This window comes from Macaca nemestrina, chromosome 12, assembly GCF_043159975.1.
Source record: "Macaca nemestrina isolate mMacNem1 chromosome 12, mMacNem.hap1, whole genome shotgun sequence".
Taxonomy (NCBI): Eukaryota; Metazoa; Chordata; class Mammalia; order Primates; family Cercopithecidae; genus Macaca; species Macaca nemestrina.
In genome coordinates, this window is record NC_092136.1 from 88,610,177 (window position 1) to 88,620,975 (window position 10,799).

Here is a 10,799-nt window from a genome sequence, read left to right on the forward strand (position 1 = left end):
ATTTAAGACTGTGACCTCTGTGAATATAGAGATTGTTCAAATGCCCTGGGGTTCTTGGGAGGCTTCTAAGATTACGGAGCATTTGCCAACATTACTATTAATGTTTGTCAAATAATTAAAAGACTGGATTAGTGAATGATTAATGATGTAACAGTGTTCTATTGATAATCGGAATAGTTACAAGATCCTTTTACAGAAAAAGATGGAAAAATCACAGCTAACATTTAATTGAGTACACACTATATACCAGGCTCTGAATCACTTGCGGATGTTATCTATAAAATTCAAACGTTCCAACAATGGGGGTATTATTTTCCTATTTTTCTGATGAAGAAACTGAGGCTTTGGAGTATTAGGTATAACTTTCCCAAGCTCTTACAGCTAATAAGTAGTAGAACTGGCCTTCAAAGGACTGTGAAAGGTTGAAGATGATGGTGATCGTAACAATGGTGGTAACAATAAAAACAATGGGATGTCTTTCTATTTCAGGCTCAGACTCTTTTCAAGACTACATTAAGTCCTATCTGGAACAAGCCGGTCGGATCTGGTCATGGCTCCTTGGGGCGGCGATGGTAGGAGCCGCCCTCACTGCCCTGCTGGCAGGGCTTGTGAGCTTGCTGTGTGGTCACAAGAGAAAGCAGCTTGCTGAAGAAAGGCAGCCACTCCTCATGGAGAAAGAGGATTACCACAACTTGTTGTATCAGAGCCATTTATAAAAGGCTTAGGCAATAGAGTAGGGTCAAAAGTTAGAGTGACCTCACTCTAACTCAAAGTAATGTCCAGGTTCCCACAGAATATCTGCTGATATTTTTCTGTAAAGACCATTTGCAAAATTGCAACCTAATACAAAGTGTACCCTTCTTCCAGCTCAGGTAGAACACGCCTGTCTTTGTCTTGCTGTTTTCACTCAGCCCTTTTAACATTTTCCCCTAAGCCCACATGTCTAAGGAAAGGATGCTATTTGGTAATGAGGAACTGTTATTTGTATCTGAATTAAAGTGCTCTTATTTTACAAAAAGGAAATAATTTTGATTTTTGCCTTCTGATTATTTATATATATATTTTATTGGTTCCTTTTTTATTTTAATAAAACAGTGACAAATCTACATTAACTGACTCCTTTAGGCTTCAGAAACACATTTTTTTTTTCTTCAGAAAGTATGATATTCCCCTATATTTTACATTTCTGCTCCAAAATATATTATAAACTTCAAATAGAAAACAACCTTTAGCTCTTTCCTGTCATAGCTCTGACGATATTTTTCAAGGTCATTGAGAACAAGGGCCCAGCCTCAACAACACATCCAGCTAAGTGCCTGTCTCGAGATGTGTCCATTAAATATGTTAATGATGATAATTTTAAGTATATTAACATATTTTCACCTTCTAAAAGTATTTTATTAGAGAAAGTTTAAAATGCAATCAAACATTTGAAGTTTGAACAACTCTCTGACTATCAGCCTTTCTGCAGGTCTAGTAAAATAACTCATTTCCATTTTCCTTGCTTATTAAGATTTCAAATTAGGATGTTCAGATAATCCTACTACTTAAATTTTGGGGCCCTATTGATTTCCAAAAAAAAAAAAGTACAATTGATATTACATTTGTATTATGGCTATATATAGCATAAAAGACGAGGACCAGTGGGTAGAATTTATAGTGGGCCCAATTTTAGTTCAATAAGAGGAAACACTGTTCAATATTCAGTTCCAAAATCAAAATGGACATCTTTGGACAATAATAAGTGGTTACCACTGGAAGTCTTCACATACTAGATTGGGTGGCTAATCTATAGAGAAAATTTAAGCAGTGAGTCATTTAAATTGGCTCAGGGTTCTTGCCAACTCTCTCCCCACTGTAAACCAAAGCTAACCATGCTCTATAAAAAGTCCCTAGTACTCTTCCACATTATTTCAGGGTGTTTCACCATTCTTTCTTCCAGCCTTCTAACCAAATTTATTTACTTTGTCCAGGTGTTCCCAGCTCTTCAGTTTCCTTATACCTAGCTGTGCTTGTCTGCTTAGGATTTTCAAATAGTATTTCAGTTTGACTGCTTTTGTTTCCAGTGTCATCTTTGAACACCATACTTTCTCTGTCCCTTGGTGGCATATTAAAGGCAGATCTACTCAATCCAGGCTCCTAGAAACCCCTCTGGGTCTGGCATCTGAGCCCTACATCTCTGGGAAGGTAGTTAAGATGAGACACACGGGTTTTTATGGGTTCCTTTCCATCACAAGATTCTGTAACTACTAAAAGGTCTGAAGCATACATTCTGATAGTTTATAAATGCATTTAAAAATAAATTGGCTGAAAAATTTGAGTTCTTGAAAACATCTTTATCTGTATAAGACTGACCTAAAATCAAGACCGCATAATTTTCAAATGATTACTTTTCATTTAGTCCCATTTTAGATTTCAAAGAGAGGCAAAAATCATCCTACTTTACACAGGTCCTAACAACACACATGTCCTAACCATACATTGTGGTTAATTTTAAAATCTACAATAAGTAAAAATTTACAATTATTTCTAAAGTTATCGTATTAATTATCAGAAATTCCTAACCATTACTAAACTTGGTAATAGAGCAGCAGTCATCTTTTGACTCCCATTAGTTGTCAAACTTAAGCTAGCATTTCTAATTTCTGATACCGACTGGAGGAAACTCTGGCAAGAAGTGGGGAGCAGCACACGTGGACACAGTGGAAGTCTGTGGGAGGAAACGATAAATACCAGGGAGTATATCCTCAACTTAGTACATAACCAGCAAAAAAGATTTCAAACAGATCATTCACAATGGTGTCTGAGGATTAGAGTCAATTATAGATGTGAATTGAAGCTAGTTAAATGAAGAAGGAGGAATGGGAAAAGAAATTTGCACAATAGTCTGTAGAAGATTCTGAAGAAGGAGTAACAGTGATTGGGGGACACTTTTAGTCACAGATCACACATGTGGGTGGGTCTGGCTTACCTAACAGGGGCCAAGGTGTTGTGGACACCGCAAAACAACTATGTGTGGGTCACTTATCTAGGATTGATTTGAAGGCAAGATTTTAGTCCGGGGTCATACGTTTAAATCATTTCTGCAATGCATTTTGAATAAAAGTCCACTTAAGAAATTGTCATTGTTACTGAGAGGGAGCCATATAAAGTCATTTTTTTCCTTTTTCACAGGTAATTCCCTCCATCAGTGCACCTCAATATAGAACATCGTTTTGTTTCTCTAGAGGCTTGAGGTGTCTGTTTGTATAGAAGCAGCATCTATGATAAAACCATCATCACTTTAATTCCATGGTTTTCTCAATATGGCATAGAAATTACATGACTGATACATCAAACTGACAGGTCCATTAAATTATAATCAACATTATATTCTATGGCTTTGTTTTTTACTGAGACCTTTATAAATTGCTTCATTTTATGCTTCCGCTCTGATCATTTTCCATTGCTACATTATAAGCCACATTCTGTTGAAAAAAATAGAAATAAGCAGCTGTCACTCTTTTTTAATCTTTCTGTGTTTTGTAAAAAAAAAAAAAAAAAAAAAAAAAAAAACAGTATTTTTAGTATCCGACCTTTCCAACAAGTCAAATATATAATTCTCCATCTGTAGAAATTACATTTACAATTGGCACAAGTCATTTCATCCAGTGTCTCCAGCAGGCTAACAACTGGCATTAGTGGCGGATGTTTTTAGCTTTTTCCTTGTTTGTGTAGGCTTTGATTTTGTGGGGTTTCTTTGTCATCCTAAAAAGGGCCTTACTGGAGCCACCTATTGTGAGCTTGTTTCGGAGGGCATGCCAGTAGAACAAAGTTCCATGCCGCCTCTGATTAGATGCCTTCTGAAATCTGCTGAAATGCAAATGCGAAAAGAGTTTTGTTTTTGTTTCTTAATAAACTTTTTATTGCTTATTTTGAAAATCATTTGCCATTTTGTACAATGTAATGAAAATTAAAATTGGCTATGGAAATCACTTAGACCTCAAGAGCTTTCAAATTGTTCAGCTATTTAAAACAATATGGGAAGAATTTAAGTATTTTTTTAAAGAAAGCCTTACCAAAACTTATATTGTTCATGTTTTTCTTGTTTGATGAGTTCTTTTCTTAATAGCAATGTATGAAATTATTCTTATGACTTCATGTTCATCTTCCAATTTTTATGTTTCATAATCATGATTATACGGCATATTCTTATGATTTCTAGTTTTTCAATTAAAAGTAACAAAGATGTTACAATTTAGTCTGTAGTCGTGATATTCAAAGAACTGTGCTAGGCACTTTCATGTATGTTAACTCATTTAATAATCTACATGTTACCAATATGAGAATAAGTATTATTCATATTGTCAAGGGAGGAAACTGGTTGAAATAGGGTAAACACCTTCCCAAGTTTACGTGCCTGCTCAGTAGTTTAGGTAATTTATCTTGGATTTGAGTTTAGTTATTCCTAGGTGATTCTTATTATAAATTTAATCGTTATATTTTACTCAATTATGTTGAAGTGTAATAACCAACTCCTTGCTACTAAATAGTTTTGATTTAGCTTTTGTTGTTATCGTTTTGTTTAATATTGTAACGCAAATCTTGGTTCATATACCACTTTATTTATCTTAAATTATTTTCCAGGAGTAGGTTCTCTGGGTCAAAGCACATGAATACTTTTATAACTTTTCTAATGGACTGCCACAGCACTTTTGGAAAGGGTTGTGTAGACTTAAAAATGCAAAGAAAAGAGTCTAAAAAAAAGGACAACAGAAAGAATAAATGAGAAAATTAACAGGTAAAGAACTTAGAAGAAAGAAGACATACTGCAATTCTCTTTGAAGGTGAACTGAAGAGCCTTATTTAAGTTAGAGCCTTAACTTCATGTGAATTTAACATGGCATAGGCTGTGATACTAAGTGCATTAAAGATTTGAGAAAATTTTTAACATGTGTGGGATCTCAAGTCAGACTCTATGAATTTGATTCCTGGTGCAATCTCTCACTAGCTGTATAACCTTGTGTGAGTTATCTTACCTCTGTGTGCCTCAGTTTTATCATTGTTAAAATGCATGTAATAATAGTACTTTCCTCAACATGTCCTGAAGAGTAAATCTAAAGACTTTACAGTAGTGCATAAATACTCATTATTATTTCACAAGTTCTCATAGAGTATGTTAACTCAGCATGTTACCTGTTTTAAGAAAGAAAGATAAAAATATAACCACACATTTTGTTTTTCAATAATAATTTTGCAAAACCATGAAGAGTAATGTACCTATGTAATAAAATGATATTATGATAAATGTACTTTTAAGACAGAGAAACATTTGGGGCATAGAAATATTAATCATTCAAGTAATAGACTTCTAGCTCCTAAACAAAAGTTGGCTATTAAAGCACCTATGATGTGGTACTGGGCTTGAACCTAATGCACATCCTAGGCCAACAGTCCCTAGCATGATAAACTCTTCTGAGCTAAAGAGTGTTGGTTCAGTTTAAATCATTCACTCATTTATTCAAGGAACAAGTCTTCATAAAACACCTACTCTGTCCTGGCACTTTGCTAGAGATACGAATGTTAATAAGATTTAGTCTCTATTCACAGTGAAATCACAGCACTCTGAGAGACAAGCCTCTGAGAAAATCATTGCAAAATTATAAATACCATCATAAAGGAATAATCCATGTCTTATTGAAGTAATGTAATTGATACTGCAGGGGTACAATATCATCAGGGGAGCTATAGAAGATTTCAAAGAAAAGCTAACAATTGAATTGTATTCCCAGAAGTTCACCAGGTAGACGAGGTGATCAATCATCTGAGCAAAATGGTAACATGAGCAAAGGTAAGTGCCTACAAGCTATGGCTAATGGGCTAACTCCTGCCTGCCAGTTGTTTTTGTAAATGAAGCTTTATTGAAACACAACCAAACTCATTCATTTACATTACTTATCGTCTATTGATGTTTTAATGCTACAATGGTAGAGCTAAGTAGTTGCAATAGCAACCATATGGCCCAAAGCCTACAGTATTTACTAACTTGCCTTTGATTGAAAATGTCTGCTGACCCCTGGCATAAACCAAATCAGAAAAATTCAGATTAGGTGAAGACAGATCAATGTAGGTAAAAAATCATGAAAGAGAACTTCACCTTAACATTTGAGACAACAATAGTTGATTAGGGTTTTTGTTATTCTATTGATTTGCCGGTTTATTTTAAAGATATAAAGTGCTTTGGTGCAGATATGTAGATACAGATACGGTAACAGATATACACACACACACAGACACACACTGAATTATATGAATAAGGAATGTGGGATTTTAAATATTTTTCTGCCAGCAAATCTACACACTTCCGAGATGTTTGTTTTATTCATCTTCTTTTTTATTCCCTACTGTATTAGTCAATTTTCACACTCCTGATAAAGACATACCGAGAGTTGGCAATTTACAAAAGAAAGAGGTTTAATTGGACTCACAGTTGCATGTGGCTGGGGAGGCCTCACAATGTTGGAGGAAGGCAGGGAGGAACAAATCACATCTTACATGGATGGCGGCAGGAAGAGAGAATTCGTGCAGGGGATCTCCACCACATGAAGCCATCAGATCTCATGAGACTTATTCACTATCACGAGAACAGCATGGGAAAGACCTGCCCCCATGAATCAATTACCTTCCACCAGTCCCTCCCACAAAACGTGGGAATTCAAGATGAGATTTGGGTGGGGACACAGCCAAACCATATCACTCATTGTTGCCGTTAAGTGTCCTTCCTATGGAGCACCCATCTCTTTATAAGCTTAGGAACCCAACCCTTCTGAAATTCTTGAGTTTTTATTTCATTAGTTTTCCTCATTCTTCCCCGTGTCTTCAACCCTTCCCATACTGTAGGGTCCTTAACACTTCAGCATTCAGATATGCTTAAGTTAAAAAAGAAAATCACTCTCCATTAATAGCACATGAGCTAAAATGAGGTATGCACAGGTGAGAGTTTCTTTGACCAAGAAATGCCAAAATTTAAAAAGCTGAGTTTTCACTCAGCTTTTGCCCTATTTCTTTCGATAGCCAAGCTTCTTAATAAGGCTATTTATATTTGTGGTATTTACTGCTATGTCTCTTACTGACTACTTAACATACTTCAATTTGTTTTCTGTTCTGCCTCTCTATGGAAATTTTCCTTACCATGGTCACCAAAGCTGTCCATATTGACAAATTAGATGACATTTTTGGTACTCATTTAACCTGATTCTCTCTTCTACTTAAACACTCTTTCCTTATGGTTTCTGAGCAGTAACTCACCTGTTGGTGTTTTCTTCCTTTCCGCTTTTTCCTTCTTGGCATTTCCAAAAGATTCAACTCTTCTGTCTCTAGACATTGATGTTTTCTTAGTTGGGGTTCTCTAAGGCAGATGTTTGCATGGAGGTGGTATTTAGAAAGTGTTTGTAAAATTTATTCTCACTCATAAGTAGGAGCTAAATAATGTGTACATATGGACGCAGAGTTTGGAATGATGGACAATGAGGAATCCACGGGGTTGAGGAGTGGGAGGAGGTGGATAATGGCAGGTTTCTTGGTGGGTACAGTGCACATTGCTCCAGTAATGGATGCAATGAAGGCTCTGACTTCACAATGAAATATGTCGAATGTAGCAAAAATTGCACTTGTATCCCATGATTATAAATAAACAAAATTTCAAATGCAAAAGGAAATAATAAAAGAAGAAAAGGTAAAATGCTTGCAGAACTAATATCTCTAATGAATTAAGAGAAGTATGGAGTGGAAGGAAGAGAAAAAGCAATGTAATAGAGACTTCAGCCAACCCTTCAGGGAGCTCTGCAGCTAGGAGAAATATGAATATATATACAAACATATAAACATACGTATAAGCATACGTATAAACTTTTTATAAGAAATTTGCCTCACACAATTATAGGGGTTGACTAAACCAGTCTGAACTTTGTAGGACAAACAGGAAGGGAAGATAAGCTGACTGAAACTGGAACCTCAAGGACATGAGCTAATGCACAGGTGAGAGTTTCTTTGACAAAGAAAGGCCAAACCCCTTTTTAAAAGACTTTCCAATGGATTAAGCTCCAGATTTCAGCTTAAATTGTAGATCTCTTGGGTTTACAATTCATTTTAGTGATCCCTAAACTTTCATTGTCATTTTTCAGCATCAATGTATCAATAGCACTCAACAAGAGGCACTTCCTTTGAACTTCCCAAACCCCTAAATATACTTTAGTTACAGGTGCATTCAATTCTTCTATAAGCTCATTCCAGTTAATACTGTAAAGTTTTTAACAATTGCCCACTATAGCATGCTAGGAGCTATCCATATTCCAACTACTACTAGTGATGGAGTTTTCATTGCCAATTAACTGGTGGATTATCCAGCAGCAAAATCCTATTTTAGAGACTTCTTTCTAAGATGACTTTTGGCACCAGTAGTCTTCAGGGTCCCCAGAAGACTCAGGTGATCTGACAGCTATCTGCAGCTGGGATGGTCTTTCAGAACTGTCCCACATCAAAGCAGGAAGCTTCAGTATTTGTTTTCCCACATTGTCCAGTCATTGCATATAAGCTGCCCCAGACAAGAGACTCAGGCAAGAGACTGCCTTCTGTGAACACAGTTCCTGAAGAGGGACTCAGCTATGAGCAATCAGCAGCCAACACTAATAGTAGCTGGGGGAAATGAATGCTGTTGTCCTTAAGGAACAATCTGTTCAATACAGCAGAGCATCCACTACACGTGGATGATTTTATCACTCTCATCTTTTCATTCTACTCCCTACTTAAGTCTCCTTTTCTAAAATTCCAGAATTGTTGATGACTCCCAAGCTTACATCTCTAGTCCAAGCTTCATCTTAGAGCTTCTAATTGATATATCCAATTGCTTATTTTAAAATTTACTTAAATATTTTACAAGAATTAAAATTGAATGAATCTAAAAGTGAACTCTTACTATCATTCTAAAAATCAATTCCCAGTGAAATAATGTCTTCTGTAGCAAATGGATGGAGGTTATTATCTTATATGAAATAACTCAGGAACAAACCAAATACCATATGCTCTCACTAATAAATGAGAGCTAAGCCATATGCTATGCAAAAGCATATAGAGTGGTATAATGGACAATTGGAGACTCAGAAGGTGGGAGGATGGGAACATGATGAGGGATAAAAAAGTTACCTGTTGGGTATAATGTATACTATTTGGGTGAGGGGTACACTTAGAACCCAGACTTCACCATTATACAATTTATCCATATAACCAAAAACTACGGTACCCCTAAAATTATTGAAAAATAGTTTCTCCTCCAAACTTCCACAACTTAATAAATGGCACCTGTACCCAAGTTATTTCTCACGAAATAAACTTGGAAGTCTTCTCTGATATAGTTTCCCCCACATCTAATCTATTTGCAGTAGTCCTATTTCTGCCTAAAACATGCAATGACTTTGGCATGTCTCCACTTCATTCTAACATGACCTCACTTTCACATCACAGCAATCTCTCTATTTCAGTTCTAGACTAAGTCATAATCTTCTGTTGTTGAAACTACTGCAATAGCCACTTGACTTAATTCTAACCCCCTCACTTGCCATCTTCTAATCCACATAGCAATTAAAGTGACCATTTAAAAGGATGCTTATAACACTTCAGAAGCTTAACATTTCTCTCCAGTTAAATTCTAAGTCCTCAGCGAAGACCTCCTTTTTTAGCCCCTGCCTGCCTTTCCAGTTTTATTTCATGCTATTCTGCACCTTACTTTCAGTACTTTGGCAAGTAAATTCAATGCATCCATTTCCACTAGATAATAAATTTCATGAAGACAAATTCTGCATTAATTTTGAGAAATTATATTCCCAATGTCTGATCCCTAGTAAGAATAGGATAAATATTAAATGGAAGAATGAAAGTGAAACTCATCAAAAATTAAATCTAAGCAAATAGAGAAAAGTAAAAACAGAATAAACATACTTTATGCTTAAAAAACAGTAAGATCTAGCCCTCACTTCAGTATTTCAAGGACTTCCAAAAAGTGAAGATTGCTTATAGTTCTGAAAGAAGTCCAGGTTGCATTAAACTAGGTAATACTTCAACTAAAAGGAAATAGAGAACCCAAATGGTAAACATAGTGACACTGAGAAGTGGGAGCTACTTATAGAAAAATCCTCAGTATGAGTTGAAGGCATCCTGATGTGGTAAATCTTCCAGTGACTCTAAAAGACAATGTTCTTAGATGCAGACGGTGAACATTTCCATCAGACCTTCCATAGCATGACAGATCATAAAGAAAAGTTATTAATAATAGGCAATACTGGAATAATTCATAAAAATAGCTTCGTTCAAAAAAAAATCTTTTCAGGTATCAATGGATGAAACATGAGTTGAAATTAGAATACCAGGTTATGTGGGGCTACAGAAGTAGCTAGAAAGAAGCTCTGCCCTTAAGATGGTTTCAGCCCAGGAAGAATATAATAAATATTTATACTCCCAAGCTATAAAAATATGATAGATTTGGCTTAGGGCTATAGAAGAAGAGTTATGCAAGATGAAAGATTTTATAGACTTAATACTTTGGGAGGATTTTATAATATATGTCAAGATCTGGGTATTTTACATATTTGATCTCATTGCATTGTCACTAAAATTTTGTGAATTTATTATTATCATCACTTGCAAGATAAGGAAACTGATACACTAAGAGGCTTAGTAGCATGCCCAAAGTCATGCTGCCATGATGAAATTGAGATCCAAACCTAAGGCTTCACTCAAAGCTGATAAATTTTCCAACATACCATGTT

General features: G+C 35.6%; 1 protein-coding gene across 1 annotated transcript in view; it reads left to right on the forward strand.

Annotated features, from left to right (window-relative positions):
• Positions 1 to 904, forward strand: part of LOC105468895 (tyrosinase) — a 124,635-nt gene extending 123,731 nt beyond the window's left edge. Inside the window, exon 7 of the mRNA XM_024788822.2 lies at positions 490 to 904. Coding sequence (XP_024644590.1) covers positions 490 to 716 — 227 coding nt within the window. The 3' untranslated portion in view covers positions 717 to 904. The remainder of the gene's footprint in view (positions 1 to 489) is intronic.
• Positions 905 to 10,799: the final 9,895 nt, after the last annotated feature.